The 23,829-nt window shown below is 39.6% G+C and overlaps 1 protein-coding gene across 2 annotated transcripts in view; it reads left to right on the top strand.

The window, feature by feature from the left end:
• Window positions 1–23,547, top strand: part of uggt1 (UDP-glucose glycoprotein glucosyltransferase 1) — a 31,980-nt gene extending 8,433 nt beyond the window's left edge. The window contains exons 10-41 of one of the 2 annotated variants that reach the window (XM_051388663.1): window positions 552–651; window positions 762–822; window positions 2,929–3,020; window positions 3,783–3,933; window positions 4,969–5,088; window positions 5,271–5,356; window positions 5,819–5,954; window positions 6,126–6,257; window positions 6,961–7,125; window positions 8,124–8,244; window positions 9,528–9,626; window positions 9,826–9,849; window positions 10,419–10,513; window positions 10,955–11,161; window positions 11,327–11,458; window positions 11,571–11,701; window positions 11,814–11,909; window positions 12,183–12,285; window positions 12,445–12,524; window positions 13,639–13,828; window positions 14,862–15,020; window positions 15,225–15,310; window positions 15,440–15,524; window positions 16,683–16,771; window positions 17,195–17,299; window positions 17,470–17,554; window positions 19,280–19,462; window positions 19,750–19,910; window positions 20,100–20,214; window positions 20,980–21,096; window positions 22,010–22,154; window positions 22,253–23,547. In XM_051388663.1, the coding sequence (XP_051244623.1) occupies window positions 552–651; window positions 762–822; window positions 2,929–3,020; window positions 3,783–3,933; window positions 4,969–5,088; window positions 5,271–5,356; window positions 5,819–5,954; window positions 6,126–6,257; window positions 6,961–7,125; window positions 8,124–8,244; window positions 9,528–9,626; window positions 9,826–9,849; window positions 10,419–10,513; window positions 10,955–11,161; window positions 11,327–11,458; window positions 11,571–11,701; window positions 11,814–11,909; window positions 12,183–12,285; window positions 12,445–12,524; window positions 13,639–13,828; window positions 14,862–15,020; window positions 15,225–15,310; window positions 15,440–15,524; window positions 16,683–16,771; window positions 17,195–17,299; window positions 17,470–17,554; window positions 19,280–19,462; window positions 19,750–19,910; window positions 20,100–20,214; window positions 20,980–21,096; window positions 22,010–22,154; window positions 22,253–22,272 (3,671 nt within the window). In that variant the 3' untranslated portion in view covers window positions 22,273–23,547. The remainder of the gene's footprint in view (window positions 1–551; window positions 652–761; window positions 823–2,928; window positions 3,021–3,782; window positions 3,934–4,968; window positions 5,089–5,270; window positions 5,357–5,818; window positions 5,955–6,125; window positions 6,258–6,960; window positions 7,126–8,123; window positions 8,245–9,527; window positions 9,627–9,825; window positions 9,850–10,418; window positions 10,514–10,954; window positions 11,162–11,326; window positions 11,459–11,570; window positions 11,702–11,813; window positions 11,910–12,182; window positions 12,286–12,444; window positions 12,525–13,638; window positions 13,829–14,861; window positions 15,021–15,224; window positions 15,311–15,439; window positions 15,525–16,682; window positions 16,772–17,194; window positions 17,300–17,469; window positions 17,555–19,279; window positions 19,463–19,749; window positions 19,911–20,099; window positions 20,215–20,979; window positions 21,097–22,009; window positions 22,155–22,252) is intronic. The other variant, XM_051388671.1, reaches the window with a different exon arrangement.
• The last annotated feature ends 282 nt before the right edge of the window (window positions 23,548–23,829 follow it).

The raw sequence follows: 23,829 nt of genomic DNA, 5'->3' as shown, positions 1-23,829 counted from the left end.
ATTAATCAAGTGTGTCCCAGTGAGCCTTGAAAAACCTCAACAAGTTTGAGGTCTTAACAGGCACTCGGGGGGGCTGCGGTCAGTACGCACTTGAGTACTCGTGAAAGCTGATGAAAAGAATTGAAATGGACCCAACAGTACACCTGCTTAGTGTTATCATGTTAGCATTGTCATTATGTTAGCATGCTGATGTTTACCCCACACATACAGCCTCACAGAGCTGCTTGACTTTCTAGACTTTGTTTTCTTAAACAAATGATGGTAAGTTAAATATAGTAATCATTTCAGCTGTTCAAAAACCTCTTGTTGTTTTTTTTTTTTTCAACTTTCTGCTGCAGAAACTTGAGCCTTCAAGCGTTCCCTCTTCATGAGTTTATTCACAAAGAGTACAGATACTTTTATTTTGTTGAAACTTTGTGTTTCTCTGTCTGTGTACCCTCTTGTGAGTTTCCTCATCTCCTCTCTGCTTTTGTCCAATCATCTCTTTTCCCTCTTCCCTTTTTTTACCCTCCTTTCCTGCCTACCCATCCACCCACCTTTTTCTTTTATAGATCTGAGTTTCCAGACAGCAGCTCGCATTCTTGCTGCTCCCGCTGTTGATGCCCTCAATGTCATGAAAGACCTCAGTCAGAACTTCCCCACCAAAGCCAGGTAAAGAATAAAAACACAATAACTGTGGCTACAGTAAGAAGTTTTGGTTTACACAGAGAACGACAAGTCAAGCAGTTTTACAATTCAAGCCTGCCCTTTTCCTCTCACAGGTCCATCACTAAAACAGTGGTCAACTCTGAGATCCGCAAGGAGATTGGCGAGAACCAAAAGGTACGTGTTTGTTCGTCTATTCATCTTTCAAGTTTGGTATCTATCAATCTTTAGCTCTCCTATTATTTTTAATGAACGAACAATAAAAAAACCCAACAGATTGTCATTATTGGATGAGCCTGGATTTATTCCATATTTTTTCTTATTGCCAGTAAATCCCATGAAAATATAAAAACTCACAATTTTATTGGTCTGTTGTCTGTCTCTCTGTACTTTCCTACTCTGTCTGTGGCTCTCAGCCCAAGCCCATCCTTTCCTACTGAAGACTTAAATCTGCACTGATGGTTCACAAATATATTGTTTAGTTTTATAATAAGTACTTTCCTAAAACGGCTTCATTGCTAAAACAAGAATAAATAGTGCATTTGTTGGGGGCTATTTTCAGCTGTGGATTTACACATTTGGTGTTCTAGTAGTGAGTATTTACAGCAGAAGGACTGTGTGTTTGAGATGGACTCAAAATGAACTAAACTCTGCGTGTTCATGGTAATGAAGGAACATTTTATCCGCTGCACCAGTGTGGCTCATTAATGTGTTTTTAACAGTGGAGCTCTATGATACAGAGGATTAAGATACATCAGGCTTTGGCTACACAGATAATACTTGTTGTTCAGATCAATAAATTGGCAGTTTTTGCCTTTTTCATGGAATTTGTTGATAATTACACAAAGTATTGTCAGTCTTATCACCTACAGCCTAATCACTTGTGGTTGTTGGTATATGCAGAAAGATGTACATTTGACACTTATTTTTGCTTTATTCATCTTTAATAGATTATTGTCGTATATCTTTTTCTTTATTGTTCCTATTTAGAATTGAATTTCCCGGGAGGTTTAGTGTTCAGATTTGCAAATGTAGTAGTGTTTTTTATTATATATTAAAATATTTTGAGGAATTCTTTACTTTTTTATTAGATTGTGGAGGGATGACTAGAAATAAAATTTTCTTTTGCCAACTTTCTGTAAATTTGGGTAAAACCTGCTAAAACCTGCCTACTGACTTGACATCCTCTTTCATTCCCCCGTCTTGTCTTAGTGCAGCATGCTGGTACTTTCTCTTCCTGCTGACTGCGTTGTCCAGTGGTCAGGGATAATATAGGTTTAGCTGTTTACCAATCTAATCCAATAAAGGAGAGAAATAAAGAAAAGCATTATTGCACACAACCACAACCCCTCAGCCTCTTAGCGGCCTTTTGGGAAATATCTCAGAATGAGAGCTGCCCTTCCTGCTTTTGTTTTGCTCCTCTTACCTTTTATTATGTGATAAATTGTTAACAACATCAGACTTGAAAAGCATTCAGTTTCTGACAATGTGTTTGGCTTTGCTCTGCTAATGGAATAGGTAATCATCCCTTTTTCTTGTCAAATACATTTTCATTCCTCTGCCCTCCCTCTCGCCTCCTCACCCCCCCTTCCTCAAGCTGTGCTCACATTATCTTGGTGTGCAGACAGGAGTTTGGGTGGGTGGTGGGGTTGAGCAGCAAACGTCCTAATTACTGAATCGGTGATTCATTCGGCAGGCGCACTGAGTCCTGCAGCGAGAAATGATTATTGATTGAAGTAGTTTGGACACATGCACTTGCACGTAGACTCTCTCTCTGTCTCTTTCTCTTTCTCACTCACACACACACTGTTTAAGTGGGATGAACAATATTTGTGTTAATCATGTCTTGTTGTAATTGCAGTGTCTGGAGTATGATTAATCTGACGTCTTTGTCTTTCTGTAATGAGATTTGACTGCGCCAGAACGACTTTGAGCTTTCCTTTTTTGCCTGTGCAGATACACAAACACTCACACGGCTTCTCACAGCGGTGCACACACCCTTTCTGTAATAATTAGATTTGTTTAGTGTGGGGTTTGATTGCTCTAAACAGACTGATTTTAAACAGAGCTGTCAGTGCTTGTTTGGAGCTGACGACGTGCCTTGTTACGGCTTTGTGTCGACTGTTGCCTCTAGTTTTACAATATAATTGACTACGCAATGGCTGGCTTTGACGTTACATGCTACACAGCGTGGCGACGGGCTCAGCTGGAGTTGAATGGGGAGTTTTAGGTGTTTGATGTGGACAGGATGTTTATTCATGTTGACGTTTCTCTTCTTCGTAGTTCTTCAAAGGAACTCTGGGCCTGCAGCCGGGAGATTCAGCCCTGTTCATCAACGGGCTGCATATAGATCTGGACACACAAGACATCTTCAGGTACACACATCATCGTTGCATATTAATATACGGTATATTATCATTCGGGTAATCTCTCTTGTGTTTTATTTCCAACTTATACTCACTTGCATTTCATCAAACTTTTGCAGCTTGTGGAATTAAACATCAAACTATTTTTTAAGGTGATGTCGTAAAATGAGGTACAATGATGAAGCAGCAAGTTCTGACATCTGAGGGGGCGTAACTGTTGAATATTTGCCATTTTTGGTTGATTATATGACTGAAATGTTGGGCTACAACAAATATTTGTTTTTCTTTATCAAACTTCCTTGTTCTGTTTAACCAACAATTTAGAACCTGAAAATATTAATTTACCTGTCATATATGCAAAACAGCAAATCTTTATAGTAATAATTTTATGCCTCTGTGCTGACAATAGCCGTGGACGCAGCTGTCTGTGCGTTTGTCCGTCCGTCCCATTGTTGTGAACGTAACTTCTCAGGAATGTTTCAAGGGGTATGAGTATTGTTAAATAATAATAATAATAATAATAATAATATGCTGTATATATTTTTTGAACATTGAATCGCTACTTGTATCGGATGATACGCAGAGTTTGGAGTATCAGTATTGGAACATCTCTAGTTGTAGATGTTTATTTAAATGGTATTTTAATGAGATAATGAGCCCTAGGTATACGTGTACGTCTCTCATAATCAGATGTTAGCGGTTATGTTGCTACTTGCTTATATTATATAAACAAAAATTCACACGTGTCCTTCTGTTCCTTGTTCCCTGCAGTGTGTTTGAGGTGCTGCGCAGTGAGGCGAGGGTGATGGAGGGTCTGCGCTCCCTGCACATCGAGACGCCCTACATCCATGACATCCTGAAGCTCAACGTCCAGCCCTCCGACTCCGACTACGCTGTTGACATCCGCAACCCTGCCATCAGCGTAAGAAATCACCCTTAATTAAACACTGATGCTTGTCACTTCTTGTTCCAACATGTCCCGGAAAACCTGGAGGTGCTGGAATTCAGTAATCCAACATTTTAGTGATGAAAATGTAACAATTGCTCAAAGTGTCCTTTTCTAATAGGTTGTTCTTGGAAAGATTTTTATTTATTTATTATTATAAAATCAGGGTGATACGTGAAACAAATTTGGAGGCACTTATTTACTTAATGTTTGCAACAGCTAGCAGCTTAAATGACAGCAAAAATATTAGCATCAAAATATACAGTCATAAGTATAAAAGTTGTGTTATTTCTAAAAATCAAATTTATTTCCTGATTCTATTTATAAAATGTAAATACTCTGATAGCCTCAAAATTGTGCTGAAGTTAAGTTCTGCACTTGAATAAATAATGATAATAATCTATAATTTATAGAGCACTTTCAAAACCCACATTGCAAAGTGCTTCACAAAAAATAAAATTAAACACAAAACTCATAAAATCATCAAGTTTTGTACTTTGTTACTTTTTCAACTTTGAGTAATCGGTTAATTGTTGGCAAAAGTACCAGTTTGTGTCTGATTTCAGTCTGTAATTAGAAGGCCGTTGGGTTTTAGGCTATTCTTTGTAGAAAACAAGTATTTTGAAACTTTGAAATTTTAACTATTTCTGACATTACAATTAACTGAAAAAGATTGAAGAGAAATGAAAGCAACAACTGATTCTGTTGATTCTGGCGGCCCCTGTGGACAAAAGCAGTAGTGTTTCCACCACCTCATTTTGTTTGTTTTATCGCTTTTGGATTTGTTTCTTTAGGGAAGTCATATAGAGGCATCAGTATTAAATTGAGACTCTTTCATAACCAGTTAAAAACTCTGTGTAGGTTTATTAGACAATTAAAATAACTGTTGGAACATTTTACAGCAGGTAGTTTTCAGCTACCTGCTATAAAATGCAATTTTCTTACTGGCACTGATCTGCTGTTGGCTGCTCCTCTCAAACCTTTCCTCTGCAATTCCCTTTTCATTTTTAGTGGATTAACAACTTGGAGACGGACCACAGGTACAGCTCGTGGCCTTACAACGTGCAGGAGCTGCTCAGGCCGACCTTCCCTGGAGTCATCAGGCAGATCCGCAAGAACTTCCACAATCTGGTTCGTCTGTACCTGATTAATCAACCCTGTGTGAATCCAAATGGATCTGAATCCTCATTTAAAATACTAACGTGTGTGTGTGTGTGTGTGTGTGTGTGTGTGTGTGTGTGTGTGTGTGTGTGTGTGTGTGTGTGTGTGTGTGTGTGTGTGTGTGTGTGTGTGTGTGTGTGTGTGTTTTGCAGGTGATTATTCTGGACCCAACTCAGGAGAACGCTGCTGAGCTGCTGAGCGTTGCAGAGATGTTTTATGCTAACAACATCCCACTGAGGTTGGTGTTTGTGTCAGCAGGGACAAAAACTCGCCAGAACTCATTAGGAGACTTGACAAGGATATTTTAATTAGTTTGAAAAGACATTCTTTACATATCGGACATTAAATGTGTTTTCTGATGAATGTGAGTTACATAAAAAAAAGGATATTTCAAGAAACAAAAACTGTTTTTTTATAGCTTCAGAAAAAATGTAAATAGACGCTGCAGGGCAGTTGCAGTCATTAGGGGCATGCAGTTAAAATCCATTTTAATTTAGGAATTTTGTCAGGCAGGTTTGGGAGACCTTTGATACCTCCCTGTATGTGGCATCTTGGGATGGTCAGTTTGTTTGAATACTGATGAAGCACACAGCACACACTCTGCATTTTAACTGTTATTTGGTGTGTGTGTGTGTGTGTGTGTGTGTGTGTGTGTGTGTGTGTGTGTGTGTGTGTGTGTGTGTGTGTGTGTGTGTTTTAGAATAGGACTGGTGTTTGTGGTGTCAGATGAAGATGACATAGACGGCATGCAGGATGCAGGTGTGGCTCTGGTCCGGGCCTACAACTACATCAGCGACGAGGTGGACAGCCAGAGCGCATTTGAAGCCGTCATCTCGGTGAGTAGACAAATTCCTTAAAACACCTTTTGTCCTACTGAGAACATTAAGTTTGACACCAGTAACTAAAAACAAACTTGAGCAGAGAATGTTAAAGTTGAGTTACTTTTGTATAACTGTTCTCCTTAAATTCTCTGTACCTTCATCTTTTCCTTCCTTATTTCCCTCTAGATTTTCAACAGGGTCCCTATTGGTGGACAGTTGAGCGTTGGGGATGTGGTGAAAGTGCTGGAGAAGAAGTTCCCCTACGTGGAGGTCAGCAGCGTCCTGGGAGCCGACTCCAGCTATGACAGCAACAGGAAGGTGAGAGGGGCTGAATGCGATGTCACTGTGCTGGACGCCATCATTTTGTGGATATTATCAGTCAATGGGGAAATACAATTATTTGCTCCCTCGCATGAGAAGATTGACACCACTTTCATGTCTTTATGCTGAAGCTGTAGCTGAAGCCAGTAGGTGACTAGCTTAGCTTAGCATAAAGACAACAGTACAAGGGGTAAAGTGTAAATCTCAAAATTACATTTTTGTTAATGACAGGAGTTATAATATGTTAATTAATGAGCTTTAGAGGTTTCAACATTCAGATTTCAATCTGCTCACCTAATTCTACAAAGATCATCTGCAAGCTTATTCCATGTATGTGTACTGTAGTAAAAGGCAGCTTCCCTGTGTTTTGAACTGGCCCAATGAACTGCAGACATTATTCTTATTAAGAGCGCTTGAATGTTCATGTGGTGAAAACATATCAGAGATTTTATTTGGTTCTAGCACAGTAAGTGATTTGTATTCTGAAACCAGTATTTCTGTGAGTCTGTTTGAACTCTGTGCATTAATAACAAATCAGATTTTTTTGGGGGGTAGACCTGGTTACAATAGTCAAACCTGCTGAAGATAAAAGCACGGATAGGATTCTGCTTGGACCTCCTACTCTACTTTAGCTATGTTTTTGAGATGGTAAAAGCCTGATGCAAGTTAAAGTAACATCTCTTCATCTCTCCTCTTTCAGGATGGGCGGGCGTACTATGAGCAGACGGGGGTGGGCCCGCTGCCTGTGGTCATGTACAACGGCATACCTTACCAACGTGAGCAGCTGGATCCGGATGAACTAGAGACGGTCACCATGCAAAAGATTCTGGAGACCACCACCTTCTACCAGAGAGCCGTCTACCTGGTCAGTTAGACCATACACACACACACACACACACACACACACACACACACACACTGTGATATACAGTCACAGTGAGCTTAAGTGGGGGTTTATTATCACATTTTGAATCACTGTTTTGTGTTTAATTTCCTACGTACAGTACAAACTAAAGAAATTTACTGATTGTTCATATTTTTAAACAAATAAGGTTAATCTTATCAAATAAGACTTAATGGAAAAAGTTACATATTCACTAATAATAAGCTGACACAGTAACATACCAGTGGGTGTATTTATTTATGCTGTGTGTGTGTGTGTGTGTGTGTGTGTGTGTGTGTGTGTGTGTGTGTGTGTGTGTGTGTGTGTGTGTGTGTGTGTGTGTGTGTGTGTGTGTGTGTGTGTGTGTGTGTGTGTGTGTGTGTGTGTGTTTTTTACATTTTCTGGAGCTGCTACTAGGAGTTTTAATTAAAAGAAAAATGAGTAGAAGAGCTCAACATGATTTATTTTTATTTTTTTTAAAGAGAGTTGTTCATTTTAACAAGTACACTGTCTGGGATTGTAGTGAGTAATACATTTTCTTTTAAGCTAGATCTTTGTGAGCATGCCATCTGCTGTGCTTTCCTGTTTTAATGTCATTCCAGCACTCCGAGATGCCAAATGTTTGAATTGGTTCTTTCAAAGGCTTCTGTTTTGTAAGGTCTTAAAGCACAGTTAGCAGTGTTTAATTTAGTTGCTGTACCAGTCGGAGTGGTGAACATGTTCTTAGTCATTACTCTTGTTTTCTCCTTTTTAATGTCTAATCCGAACTTGTTGGAGGAAAACTTTTCAGTCGATACGCGAGAATCAGTAACTGCAGTGGAAAAGCTATTAAATCTTGTGGTGTCTGTCTTAGCTGTGACTATACGGATGAAAAGCGTGCAGACAAGTACCTCCTGCATCACGTTCTGCAGTAAGAGTGAAGAATGCCCTCTCTGAATTATTCCTTTAACATCCTCAAACTGTGCTCATGTGGCTCGCAGGGTGAGCTCGCTACAGATCACGACGTTGTGGATTTCATCATGAATCAGCCCAATGTCGTTCCTCGCATCAACCCCAGAGTGCTGTCCACCAGCAGAACATACCTGGATCTGTCTGACACCAGTGAGTACACATTAGGGGTGTAAACAAATATGAATATATTATCCGGATATGACATTAAAGCAGAGTTCATCCTAAATAACTTCTCATATTTATTTTACTTGATTAGTTGTGTAGTGGAGGATAAAGCTCGTCTAATGTTGTGCAGCTGTTATTTTTACCTAATGATCCGATACTGAAGCCTGGTCACCTTGAAAACTTGACAGTAGAACAGAAACCTGCCAAGCTGAAGTTCATCTCAACATCTTTATCTTCAGCAAAATGGCAGGACAGCTTTTCAGATTGTTGTCAGTAGTGTTGCTATTTTTTATTCATGGCACATTTTAGACCAACTTTACATTCATCTGGTCCGCCTCTCATTATAAATGCAACCTCATTGCAAATCTGACTCATATTATTCCACTTTTGAAACAACCTGTTCTATTTCCATTTTCTAATTACCAATCAGACCATTATCTGTTATCCTGCTTTTATTTTGACTTTTCTCTTATTTTGAAGGTGTAAACCATGTATTATTTGTTTTTTATATATATTTTGCTTGCAGCTAAACTTCTGCATATATGTATGAGAAGTATAAACAGCAGTAGGAAAAATAAATGTAACACATAAAATGAAAACATTTGAACGATTTCTACCAAATCCCGCTGTAGGCTCTGCCAGTCGGTGTTCAAATAACACTGTGGCGTTCAGGGAGCTGTATTTGTGGAGGGTAGGAGGGTACTGTACACATGCATGTCACTACATGAAGGCACCCACCAAAAATATACAATCAGTACAGAGAATATTTAGCCTGGGACAACAAAGAAACTGAGTATTCACCATCGCAATGGTTTCTTTAATCGCAGTTCACCTAGAAACAATTAGAAAGACGACATAAGGAGCGAAACATACGTTGAGTGCGCCCCTAAGTATGGATGGCCACAGGAGGAACAGATAGCATTGTGTTTATTAGGCGCAAATGATCTGAAATGCTTTACTATGAGCCTATTATTTATTTCAGGAACCTAAATATCTAGCTATATATAAATGTATCCAGAAAAACAAAACAGTGGAATCAAAAAGTATGGTATATTTCTCAAATGAGGCTTTCTGGGGATATTTTGAATCCTGTATACAGTATAAATCTGAATATAGATATTTTTATGACATAAACAAATAAATAGAAGCTTTGTGTTACTCCCCTAGTACACTTTCACACATATGCATCTTGGCAGTCTTCGAAATATCATCTTTGGAATTTGTTACGTGATCCGCAGTTCACTGCTTTTGTTGTTTTTTTTCCACAGACAACCACTTTGTAGATGATTATGCTCGCTTCTCGGCTCTAGACACCAAAGAGAAGAGCACCGCTGTGGCCAACAGCATGAACTACATGACTAAGAAAGGTCAGACAGTCGCATATTATAGCAGGCTATTTAAAAAAAAAACACTGAATGGAAGTGTGGAGTGTTTTTTTCTTGAGAAGATAATGTGGTCACTTTCAAGCCTAAACTCTCTCTTCATGTATTCTCCTTCTGTCCTCTCCTCCTCCTCCTCCTACTCCTCTTCCTCGAATGTATGTTTTTAAATATTTCCCTGCATCAGGGATGACCACCACCAACAGGCATGGTAATCACCCTTTTCCTCCACATTATTCCCTCTCCTCCTCATTTGCTCTTTTTTCAGTTTTTTCTGTGAACTACATTGTTGGCAGCGTTTAGATGTGTTTGTGAATCCACCACCACTCTTCCATCTGTGTTACATTTCTCAGAGGACACAAATGACTAATTACGCATGTGATGATTGTCTAATAGGGTCTGATATATAAGTACTAAAAAAAATGTGTTTACATAACTGCTCATAATTTCTAACATTGTTTCTTCCATCTTTAGGACAGCATGTTGATTTTGTGTTATTTGTTGTAGCTGCATGGAGAATGTTAAAAGTTTGATTTCATGTTTGAAAATGACAAAAGTTTATAGGTTTTTGGATAAAATAACCAAGAATATTGTTACTTTTCCATGGTATTTTTGTTTTACAGCCCACTGTGCCACCCACATAGATTTTTTGCACAATTTACCCAACTTTATCTTCACCCAAAACAGCATTGCTCGCCTCTTTAGCCTCATGAGTTCGCCTGCATAGCATCAACTCAGTAACTAGTTCTGACAGCTTGGTTCTTTCTTTGTGGTTGTCAGATGACGGCTACATCCGTCCTGTGACCTTCTGGGTGGTCGGAGACTTTGACAAGCCCTCCGGACGTCAGCTTCTTTATGACGCCATCAGACACATGGTACAAAATCTTTTAATACCGTCTCTTTGTGCTGAACCGTGCTATCGTTTAAAGGAATAGTTCAACATTTTGGAGATACTCATATTTTTGCATTCTTGAGAATAAGAATTTTTAGAAAAGATTTGATACCACTTTCATGTTTGTAAATATGAAAGCCTGGAGATAGTTAGCGGGGAAACAGCTAGCATGGGTCCTGTACATTGTGTTGTTCAGACTCTTCTGATTTTCTAAGGATTAAACAAATAAAATATAATGTAAGTAGTGAGCTTTAGAGGTGTTGGTGTGTAGTTGATTGATGATTAAAAAAGGAACACTTTGAGCAGAATATCTCAAACTAGGATCTAGAGTTCATTTCACTAGTAGACTTTGGTAAGACCAGCTGTTTTGTTATTCTGCTCTCGAAGCATTATCCTGCACTAACACTCACTCGCTCCACGACAGAAAACCAGCAACAATGTCCGACTGGGGATGATCAACAACCCATCAGCCGATCCGTCCACTGAGACGAGCCACGTGGCCAGAGCAATCTGGGCCGCCATGCAGACGCAATCTGCCAACAACGCCAAGAACTTTATCACCAAGATGGCTAAAGAAGAGACCGCCACAGCACTGGAGAAGGGAGTCGACATCGGGGAATTCGCTGTTGGGGTGAGGGGGGGACGGACGGCTTCACTTTTCTGTGCAGAACTGTGATTGAAAATGATCACATTTCCTTCTGTGGTTGAAACATCGTGTCCTCCTCAGGTCTTGTGACTTAATTAACAACATTTCCCCCCTCATCAACTGCCTACAAGTTATCTATTTTTCTTTCAGGGTATGGATGTGTCATTGTTCAAGGAAGCGTACGAGGGTCCCAAATTTGACTTCCTGCTCTCCCACACTGCCTACTGCCGAGACGTGCTCAAACTGAAGAAAGGACAAAAAGCTGTTATCAGCAACGGAAGAGTGAGTCACGGTCTTGTTTCTTATTGTTTAAATAACAACATGAACAGATGTAGTCTGTATCTACCATTTTACCGTAGCATTTAAATCAATACTTTTGTCTCTTCCTTTACAGATCATAGGTCCACTCGAGGAGGAGGAGGTGTTTAACCAGGATGACTTCCTGCTTTTGGAGAGCATTATCCTGAAAACGTCTGGAGAGCGAATCAAAAGCAAAGTCCAACAGTTCGGAACTGAGGAGGACAGGTATTTTATTCCCCATCATTGCATCCGTAGATTCTCCCAAGCTTAAATTTAGTGTAACGTTTTTAAATTGTGTTGAGCTTTTTAAGAAATGTTAACGCAGGATTTCTCTCAGGGCCAGCGACCTTGTGATGAAGGTGGACGCTCTGCTCTCCTCTCAACCCAAAGGAGAGGCCCGGGTAGAATATGACTTTGCGGATGACCGCTACAGGTAAATTGTGATTCATGTGCATAATTTAAAAAAAACTTTTATTCCCTGGGGAGGGGAGACCGTGTGTAGATTACCTCCAGGATTACATATTGTTTTTATTATTTTTGGCAAATGCTGTATGGAAAGTTTTTGAATTCTACCATTTGTGCCTTCACATTTACTTTAAAATATTGTATAATGGTTGAATTTGGTGTTTTCTCTTCGGCCGGCAACAGCCTTGAAAAGTTTGTACTTTCTTCGCCTGACTATTGATTTTGTTGATTTTTTTGGCAGTGCTGTGAAGATCCGCCCCAAGGAGGGAGACGTGTACTTTGATGTTGTTGCCGTGGTGGATCCTGTAACCAGGGATGCACAGAAACTAGCTCCTCTCCTATTGGTAGGTTGAATGTGATCCCTCGTCTGACTGGGTGATCCTCCGTTTTCTGTCCTTCTCACTGATCCGTCCAGTATTTTTATTTGACATCACTTTGACCCTGTCCACAACTGATTTTCTAACCTGTCTTTCTCCTCTCTCCCCCCGGTTCGCCACCTGCAGGTTCTGAAGCAGCTGGTAAATGTGAACTTACGGGTCTTCATGAACTGCCAGTCCAAACTGTCAGAAATGCCTCTCAAGAGGTGAGAACAGAGTGTTCACTCAGTACAGAAACAAACCTTACATCCTTGTTATCAGTATGTGTTTGTGCTTCCTCTGGCCTGAAGTTCACCATTCCCCCTTCCAGTGTTCTTATTCAATGTTTTGAATGAGACACTGAAGCAGTCAGAGGGCTTTGATCTTTGCCAGACGTCAACCATACTACATATCTTTAAGTGTCACTGTCCAGGTAAAATTTAGTGCACACACTCTAGTTTACACATGTTTCTTTTTACTTGTGGATGGATCTATAAACATGTGAACTCAGTAGCTGTTAAAGGTCCAGTATTTAACATTTAAGAGGATTTACTGGCACAAATGAAATATAATATACATAACTATGTTTTCATTATTGTATAATCACCTAAATATAGGAATCGTGTTTTTGTTACCTTAGAATGAGACGTTTTTATGTGGCCCAGCTTTCTGACAGTGCGTAGACCTTGAGTTTGGGATTGTTTTGTCTTAACTGTTATTTCAAAGGTCAAATACTACAGGTTCCCTGTGGAGTTTTATCCTTCTAGTAGTGCTACGGAGCAGTTTTTCTATGAGTGGGTTCCTATTTTGTTTGTCTCGTGCTCTCCTGCCAACGGATTCACACTGTTTCACTAATCTAAAAGGTTGTGGTAAGATGCCAAGACATGCTGCAGTGCGCCAGCAAAGCCAAGGAAGAAGACTACAAGCCAGTAAACTTGGATGTAAACAATGCTGAATATAAAATACTTATAAAATATTGGCTCTGTAAATGTTTTATGGGTAAGGAAATGGATTCGGCACATTTGTTAGACTTTGATGTGTTTTGTGATTCAGCACTGAATGTAAACATAACTTTTGTTTCCAAGAAAACTCCACAGGGCACCTTTTAACTTTGATGCTTCACATTTTAAACAACTCTGTTCCTTTTTACAGAATCTGATATTATTTTAGTAAATCAATAAAAACTAGCAATGGTGATCTTTTGTGTTTGCTGCTTTTGCTAAAGGCATCCAGACTGCTCCGCCTGTAATAAAATTCAAACTGGATTCTGCCCATGCAACTAATAATAGTAATAATGATAATAATAATAATAATTGTGATTCCCACTGTGTTTTCTTTCAGTTTTTACCGCCATGTGTTGGAGCCAGAGGTGGTGTTTCAGGCGGACGGTAGTTTCTCTCCGGGCCCCATGGCCAAGTTCCTCGACATGCCTCAGTCTCCCCTCTTCACCCTGAACCTGAACACTCCCGAGAGCTGGATGGTTGAGTCTGTGCACACCCGGTACGACCTGGACAACATCTACCTTGAGGAGGTACAGCAGTCTGTCTGTCTGGGTCTCATCAGAATCTGTAGTCATGAAATATTTAAAAGTATTTGGGGTTTTCTTTACAAATTTCCAGCAGTAAAGTCTCTGAAGTCTGAAGTTATCAACCCACTCTGTCCTGCTCTCTCAATGAATGTTTTACTACTGGTTCAGTGGTTTGTGTTTTAAAGTGCGCCATCAGTCAGTGTTTAAACACTGCTTCTACTTACCTTGTTCTCCTTAGACTCAAATTGATAGTGTACGAGTTAGATTTCATCCTCATTTCAGTTTTTCAAGGGTCTGTATGAAGAAAAATTAAGAGGGCGGGAGGGTATTTAAATTGTCCTTTTGGCTGAAGGTAGGGTAGTCTGAGTCTTTCATGTGCCTCTTGTCATAAATGTATATTTTATTTCTGCTTTCCTTTGTAATATAGTAAATAATTGTATCAAAAGACGACTTTCACTTGCATTGTTCATAAAGCTACAGTTTGCCATATGAAGAGGGCAGCGTGTTTTAAGGTTTAAATTGGGTCCACATGATTAAGTTAAGATTAAGTTGTACCAATTTAAAACTGTTATTATTATTATTGCTGTTATCACTATTTTGACATGTGGGGGAGAGGGTGTTGCAGTTTTATTCTAAATCAAGAAGAGGCTCTAAAGAAAAAATTAATAACCCTGGGGAGGCCTTTTTATAAGGCGAAACATAAGGTTAAGAACTGCAATATTTTTCATATCGTCTTTAATTATAAACCCTGTTGTTAGACTATTATTTGTTAAACTTTCTTTTTTCTAATTGCCTATTTTATATCTCAGGCTTCTGTAACACCCCCACTTGTCCAGGGAGGGATGATCTCTCTTTTAATTCTCTCTCATGAGATTTCTTCCGTTTTTGCTTTCATTTTTGGAGAGTTTTTCTCCTTCCTCTTGAAGATCTTGGGTTCGTTTGGAAACCATCACCGATGTGTCTCTGTGAAGCCTCTATACGTTGATATTGGGCCGTACAGAACAAACTTAACTTGTCCGGACTCCTGTGTTTGCAGGTGGAGAATATTGTAGCAGCAGAGTACGAGTTGGAGCACCTTTTGTTGGAAGGACATTGTTTTGACGTCAGTTCAGGCCAGCCGCCACGTGGCCTCCAGTTCACCCTGGGAACCGCCTCTGAGCCAGTAATTATGGATACGATCGTCATGGCAAACCTGGTGAGTTACCGCCTTGAATTATGAGCCTCTCATCCTGTTGTGCAACTCTAGAGGAAAAAGTTGCACCTTTGCCGACTGGTTTTAGTTTGTTAATGCTTTTTAAGGCTTTCCTGGATGGTATTGTTAAGTATTTGTTTCTTTAGTTTCTCCTTTATTATTATTATAGTCACACACACACTGTAAATAACTTGTCTCTGTCTGCAGGGTTACTTTCAGCTGAAGGCAAACCCAGGCGCCTGGATACTGAAGATGAGGAAAGGACGCTCTGATGAAATCTATAAGATTTACAGGTGAGAAAAGGAGAATTTGCTGTAATGTGTCAGAGTTGAAATGTCTAATTAGTTTTTAGATTCAGCTTCTTCTCTCAGTTTTGGGTTCGCAAACTACAAAGCTGTCGTCCTTTCTTTCTTTTGTTGCAGCCATGAGGGCACAGACTCTCCAGCAGACTCTGATGACATTGTAGTCGTGCTGAACAACTTCAAGAGCAGGATTATTAAAGTCAAGGTCAGAATACACACGCACAATACCACACTTTCACACATTCAGCGGATCTGATTTTTGTCCCCAAATAAATGAAAACAAATCCTGAATGGTTAGTGGCAACTTTTCCAGTTTTCTCAGTCTGACTGCATTCTCATAAATTTTAATGAGAAGAAGAAACTGCAGTTGGTGCTGAGTCATGCAAAACATATACAGTATGTACATAAATTACATGGGTAAAATTATACATTTGATTGGTGCATTTATTTATATCATGGATGTGGCCGCATACAGACACATTTAAAACTATAAACAAACTACATTCCCAAGACGGCTATAGAATTGTGAAGGGCTAAATCAGAAGTATTGAAAATAAATACAATAAATCTACAAAAAAATAAATTTCGCAATACTTAAATAAATAGATTACGGCACAAAGAAATGCACAATAAATATATAAATGTGAAACTTAAATCCATATACTTTATCCTCAGCCTCACCTCAGCATTAAAGGTGCGGGGTTTTTCTTGTAAGCAAAGTTTCTGTTTACATTCAGTGTTGCCCACCAAAACACATTGTGTGTGTGTCCTTGAGGTCTAAAAAAACATAGTGAATGCATTTCCTTCCTCATAAAACATTTGCAAAGTTGACTTTTCCTTAGAGTTTGAAGCCTGCATTGTTTACATCCACGTTAACTAGCTTCTTTCCTGATTTTGTTGGCACATTAGTGACACATTACAGCCAACTGTAGATCAGTGAAACCTTTGGCTGGGATGTGTATCGAGGCATGTGTGTACTCAAACAACAAAACAGAGGCCCACACATAAGAAATACTGCTCTACAGCACTAAAGGTGGTCCAAAAACTACAAAAACAGCCACAGTGACCTTTTAAATTGATTGTTAAAGGACTTCATGTTCTCTGTGTGCAGTGTAATAACAATTAGGACCACCCATATGAATACTTTAATTTAAAAAGTAGTAATTTATAAAATGGTTGCCTAGCATTTTAGCAACATGTTACTATTTCAGGATGGTCGTGGACAACCAAGAAGGTCTTTATTGATTTCTAGATACTTTTGTGTATTTTTTAGTTGTCCTTCATGTGTCAGATGCATGAATAGTATTTTAGATAATAGACATGGGTTGTTCAACTAACCGGGTTGAAACTGCATATCTATCAGGTCCAGAAGAAACCAGACAAGTTCAACGAGGAGCTGCTGAGCGACGTGACCGAAGAAAATGACGCTGGCTTCTGGAAATCTCTGACCAGGTACAGCTCTGATTCAAAATTACAAAGTCACTGCTTTTATAACGACTGGAGCCACAAATTTAGTAATTATTTAAGTTGTTTATGAAGCAGAAACATTCTCTCGTTCTAGCTTCTCGAATGTGAAGGTTAGTTAATAATTTGTAATGTAATGTATCTTTGGGTTTTTAACGGTTGGTCGGACAGTATGAGTATTCACCAGTTAATCGTAAAAGTAATTGTTATGTAGAGCCATAATAATAGCTCTGAGTCATATGTACATACCGGTATGTAAAAAGATTCACATTATTACTAACCAACTAACCGTATCCCTGCAAACACCTGGATGAATGAATCATTTATGCTGACTCTCTCTTCTTTTGATGTAAAAATGTGTCAGTTTTGTGTGTATTTTTCATTTTCAACTGTTATTCTTTCGTCTTTCAGAGGGTTCACAGGTGGAGGAAAGGCAGAGGAGCTAAAGCAGGAGAAGGACGACGTGATCAACATCTTCTCTGTGGCTTCGGGGCATCTGTATGAAAGGTTCCTCAGGTGAGTGTCAGAGATGTGACCAGGAAAAGAAAAGAGGATTACCATATCAACTGAAATCCTTGAAAACTAACATCCCATCCTCTTATGTGCAGAAAGTCTTTATTGATTTTAGTGCATTTGTTCTCTCAGCTCTGTTGCCACCAGTCTTTTTATTCTCTTTCCCCTCACAGGATTATGATGCTGTCAGTTCTGAAGAACACCAAAACTCCCGTCAAGTTCTGGTTCCTCAAGAACTACCTCTCCCCGACTTTCAAGGTAGGATTTTTTTTTTCCCTTTTTAAAAAATCAGCTGGGTTCTCATCATTGATGTGGAGATTTTCTCTGACGGCTGCAGTTTTCTCTCTGTCTGCCAGCGATGTGGGCTTCAAATGGGAGTTCTAAAAATCAAGGTATAACATGCAGCAGGGATGAGATTTTTGTTTTCGCCGTGGAAGAAAATCTTCAAATGAATGAGAAAACTTCAGTGCTTTTAATGGTTCATAGCTCCATATCATTATTGTTCCCTGTTGTCTCACTATTCTTACTCTGGTTTTAGTTGTCAAGCCTCATTATCCTGCAGATGACATTGTGTTTTCCGACTTTATTTCTTTTGTAAAAGTCACAAATAAGAAATGAATGAGTAATTTTGATTTGGTAACCCAGGTTTCCACTCAGCCTATTCCATAGTTAACTCCATAGTAGCTCCAGTCTTGCTCTTAATCTCAATATTTACAGTATATCAGGATACAGCCTATATAGAGTTTCTGTTTCTGTCCAGAAAATACTATCCCAGCTTGAACTCACCCAGGCAGATGCAAATCAATGCAGTAAAACACTGGAGACAGACTTTAAGTACGTCTGCATGCACATTAGTGTGCACATTCTGATCCTAATCTTCGTTTTGATCTGATATTCGGGGTAAGGCGTTTACATGGAACAAGAGTAACTGGATATTACATACAGTCATAACAGTATCCGCCAATCTGAACGTCTGCTCAGGTTTATTTTTCTCAGCCTTTCAGTTCAGTACCTCAGCAGTTGAGGATGAACACAGTTTAGTTTCTTGCTGTCTGAACTCTCCTGAATTTACCACGCAAGACAAACGAGCAGGGATACCATTTGTGCTCTTTCCCCAGAGTCTAACTTTCCCTCTATTTCTGCCTTTTGATCATCACGACATCCTTTGCCACTATTTTTTTTAAAGTTTTACTGGCAAACTACTTTGTAACTTGGGTTGGCAACGCACGTGGCAGAGAATGATCAGGAAGCTGGATAAGGTGTTTGCGTGCAACAGTATCCCTCACATTATCCCTCTTTTCTATTACTCAGTTAGGATGTCTCAAAACCAGGATAAAGGCTTATCCAGGTCTTCTGAAACCAGTATATAAAGTTTACATGCACAGGATACTAGTGTGGTGTGAACACACTAATTAGTATTACTATGGGACAGTATTTGTTGGTAAATATCAGATTTAGGTATTGTGGAATTTTTTGTTTCAAGGTGGCTTTAGCTCAGTGTTGGCCATGAATTACAAAGTTGCCGGTTTGGTTGCTTGTTTCTGTCCTCCTGTCCATGTATCAAACTGTCCTAAAGCAGGACATTAAACTCCATATTGTGAAAAGGTGTTTATGTTTTGCCCTCTACTGGACTCAAAGGAGAGTACAACTGGATTTTATCTGTCCAAAAAAACAAAACCTCAGGCGAATATTCTGAGAACAGAAAAGATGTTTTTCAGGCACCGACCAGGTATTGTCAGATTGGCATTTTAAACTAAAATGGCAGACTAAATTAAGGCTTTTAACAGGACTTTTGTCCTTGCTCTGAAGCCTGAGGACTGCTTTTTATTTTTTCTGTGATCAGTCTGTTTAACTTCACAAGCACCTTAAGGTTGGATTTAATCCTCAAACCTTTCAGGGGTTTCATCAGAATTCATAAAACCACTTCGATGCATCCCCTCAGCACACACTGACAGACTTGTTTTGTGCATCACCATCTTGCAGGAGTTCATCCCCCACATGGCGAAGCAATATGGTTTCCAGTATGAGCTGGTCCAGTATAAGTGGCCTCGCTGGTTACACCAACAGACCGAGAAGCAGAGGATCATCTGGGGCTATAAGATCCTGTTCCTAGACGTGCTGTTTCCTCTCGCTGTCGACAAGATCCTGTTTGTGGACGCTGATCAGGTTAGCTCACACTTATTCATCCTGCTGCTGTCCAAATATTGAATATATTGTTCATAACATAAAGATGATGATATAAAATGAACTAGATGAAAAAACTGATAGCTGACTCGGGTAGCTTAAAGGAAAAATGTGAAAAATACAGCACAGGTTGTAATTTCTGGAGTTTTTTTTCTGTTGGATGGACAAAAGATGCAAAAATGTGATGATTGTCTGCGCTCTCATGGACAAAAGATCAATATAAACACCATTCTAAAGTGCTGCTCACTCTCCATCCTCCCGTCTTTCAGATTGTCCGGACAGACCTGAAGGAGCTGCGTGACTTCGACCTGGAGGGCGCTCCGTACGGTTACACTCCATTCTGCGAGAGCCGGAGGGAGATGGATGGCTACCGCTTCTGGAAATCCGGCTACTGGGCGAGCCACCTCGCCGGGCGCAAATACCACATCAGGTACACACACACACACACTCTGATCCCTCCGAACTGTAGCAGTTGAGTTGGTCTCATGTCAACAGCTCTTTAAAAAGTCTATTCCCCCTCAAACACTCACAGAACGCAGCCACGCTCTTACTCTCCTTTTTTAATACATTCTTCATACTTTAATGCATATTTCATGTTACCGTCATTTATCTCCTGCAGCGCCCTGTACGTGGTCGACCTGAAGAAGTTTAGGAAAATAGCTGCAGGAGATCGACTGCGAGGACAGTACCAGGGGCTCAGCCAAGACCCCAACAGCCTTTCAAACCTCGACCAGGTCTGTTTCTCCATTGGCTGTCTGCATTTGTCATTTTAATGTGCATTTGGGGTCTGATTCTAAAGAGCTTTTGCATTGTGTGCTTCATTATTTATGTCTTTTTAGTAGCAGTTTAGTAGTCTCCATTCATTTTAGTGCTTTGTTAAAATTTAAAACTATCCTAGTGAACATTTTGTCGTCTTTAAAATGTTTTGTGTGGTTGAGAAAAGAAGCTGTGGTGAAAACTTTTCCTGTTGTGTTCAAGGAAGCTCTGTAATCTGAGGTTTGAGAGTTGGTTGTTGAACAGCAGCCTCTGTTCCTTTTTAATGTGAGAAACACATTTTTGTGTTTGCTTATTGTTTTCTAGTCTGCTTATGATTTCATGAGCACATATTGTGAATTCTGTTTAGCAGCCAACTTTTTCATCTCAGACTCTCTGAGGTCCTCGACTGCAGCAACAAACAGAGCTTTTCAGTTGCATATTGTAACTGCATTACCACACAGCCCTGAAAAAACAACATAAAGGCAGCAGATTGTGATGCTGCAGAGTGAGGTTTGTCAGATGCCTGCCTGCACATTATTGACAACCTTTTATATTAAATTATATAATAAAATATAGAACATTTAAGCTAAATCTGACTTCACTGAATCCAAAGTTTTGATGTGTGTTCGATTTAAACCAAGGGTAACCGTAACAGCTGTTTCCATTCATTTCTTTTTGTCATATCTCCTGTAAGAGTCTCAAAGTCTCCATCATTCGTCTCATTGTCCGTCGTTGTTTTCCAGGATCTGCCCAACAACATGATCCACCAGGTGCCCATAAAGTCGCTGCCTCAGGAGTGGCTGTGGTGTGAGACCTGGTGTGACGACAGCACCAAGAAGAGCGCTAAGACGATAGACCTGGTAACTGAAGTTTATCTGTGTGCAGACGGCCGGGATAAGGATCAGGACAAAGCGCTCAATAAAATAACAGAATGCTCGTAGATGGTTTGGTAGGCTTGTAGCACCCTGTGCAGTTCAGCAGGGTTACAGAGAGGAGGGATGGGGTTTTCTAAAGACTGCCATATCTTCTAACAGCCACTAGAGGGCAGAGAGACTGACTGTGAGGACATAATTAACTAGAGAGCACATGAGTGAGATTTACATCTAAAAACAACAGACCATAACATTAAGTATTCCATAAGCTTGTTAAAGGGTTGAGATTTGAATAAAATATGTCTGATGCTAAAAAGTTTTACATTGTTGGTCAAAAATCTCATAATTGGAAGAGTGGAGTAGAGTTATTTAAGACAATCTTAAAAAAGAAAAACAGTGTGACTGTAACAGAGGAAGTTTATTTACACTCCCTTAACTGAAACCCTTTAAATCTGCCACGTTGACACATTGAAGACTTGTTTCTCCACACAGGAAGTAACAAATCAACATTTCACAATGAATTAAAAGCAACAAATTAGCTCTCTGTCCAGAGAAAGCTGCTGTTTTTGTTTTTTTTTGTTTATCACAGAATTTGGGAGTTAAACATTTCAAAACCACTGTCACAGTTACAAAACCTCAACTTTAACTTAATTATTTAAAAAAATATATAAAAACAAACTTCCACCATCACTGAACCTTTAAGCAGTTAAGGAAACTCAAAAATGACTCGAACCTTTGAAATGTGAGACAGATAAAACACATTTTTTAACAAGATGCAGCCCGTTCTTTGTCCCTGTTGAGAAATGACCAAATCAAGTAATAAAATGGCTTCGAGTGTAGCTGCTTGTAAACATCACAGCTGATCATTTTGTCCTCATGATTTTTTCCCCCCTGATCTCAGTGTAACAACCCCATGACCAAGGAGCCCAAGCTGCAGGCTGCAGTGCGGATCGTGGCCGAGTGGACCGATTATGACCAAGAGATTAAACGTCTGCAGACCAGAGTCCAGGAGAAAGCAAACCACACAGCGAAGCAGCAAGGCACAGGTACCGGACACTCGTAACAGAACGACACTTAGCAAGCAAAGTAGAAAATAGAAACAACCTGAACTCACGTCTCAACTTCTTCTTTGTCTCTGTGTCAGATGTTCACACAGAGTTGTGAGGATCCTGCAGTGGGCCGTGATGATGAGTGGCGTTGGACTAGACTCTGTTTAAAGAGTCTGCTTCACGAAGAGGCTCCTCTCCTGCCCTGGGGGTGGGGGGGGGAGGGACTGCTGAGAGACTGACCACAAAAACCAGTGCTAAATGGTTGAAACTGTTTTGTCTTTGTTCTTTTTATAACGTGTGAAGGGGGAGTTAAAGTGGTCAGGTTTAAGAGGTTTTACTGTACACGTGTGTGCAAGTGGTGAGAATGTATTTTGTGAAACGAATCATAAATATAAATTCTATTTTTTTTTTTTTTGGTATACTTTTCTTTCCCCCCTGTATTAGATGTCGGTCTGTAACTTTGCACTGATTGGGATTCTGGTTCGGGCTGTGGTTGAAGCACAAAGGGAGGAAGACCCTAGAAATCCTCACTGCCTGGTTTTGATCTTTAACAAACCAAACATTTAGTGTGGATTTCTTCTCACACACTGGAATAAAAAAGTGATAGAATGATTATGATTTTAAGGCTTTCAGGCCTTTCTCTGAATTGGTACAGTATTTAATATGAAGGTCCCGAATATCATGGATAATTTTAACATTTTCAGACTGTAAGATACGGGCTGGGAAATATGTTTGAAGTCAATATCAGGAAATTTTTTTTAATTGATACAGTGAATTAATGCAAAATCATAATAATCTGACATAAAGTGCAGTTATTCATTAGATTTCATTCAAAACGCTTTAAAATAACTCCTGATAAATTATGAGTTTGGCAGCAATATTTAGTAAAACATCTGGTTCTTGCTCAGCCCTACTTGAGATATTCAGAAAATGCCAAATAAATCTGGTAAATTAATGTCACATTTACAGTCTACATTATTTTGTACGGTGGTGGATTCACTTGGTCAAGAATGAGATATAGCCATAGGGGATGTTTAGTGCCCAACCTTAAGATCTCTTTAAGAGGAATGTACACTGTTAATGATGTTTACACTCATCTGGCACTCGACATGAAAATTAAGAACAAAGTCAGCAGGCTTTAGTGAATCCCCAGTTTCTTGTGGAATATTAATGTCACTGTGACTCTCAGGGAAAGATGCCTGAGGCGTGTGTTGGTTGCAGCATAAAATACGTATCAGAAGAGAGGGGAGGGTTTGTGGTACTGTAAGGGAAGAGCAGCCAAGTTGAGCTGAAAAATATTTCTGTTTCTCGGTTACATCCATAGATTTGTCATTATCGTCCTGTTTTGGCTGTCAGATATTTTTGTTAAATAAAAATCCCCAATAAAGAAGTGGTCCCAGTGTATTGTCACTGTTCCATCTATGTTTCCAGGTATTAGCTTAGCTTAATGTGTGCATGTGCTCTGCTGCTTACAAACCACGCTGAAGTACTTCTGATAGCTCACCTGGTAGAGCTGGTGCCCCATGTACCATGCCTCGCTGTGTGTTATCCCCTCTACAACCGCCCTCTACTGTCTACTGCAGCTGTCCTATCTAATAACACGTTACTGTTGAAAATGTGCAAAAACTAGTTAGAAAGCATGCAAATAAGTTGAAACAGCTTAAAGGAATGA

This window comes from Dicentrarchus labrax, unplaced genomic scaffold, assembly GCF_905237075.1.
Source record: "Dicentrarchus labrax unplaced genomic scaffold, dlabrax2021, whole genome shotgun sequence".
Lineage (NCBI taxonomy): Eukaryota > Metazoa > Chordata > Actinopteri > Moronidae > Dicentrarchus > Dicentrarchus labrax.
Note: the sequence above shows the minus strand (reverse complement) of the source record. Positions and strands in the feature narration are given on the sequence as shown.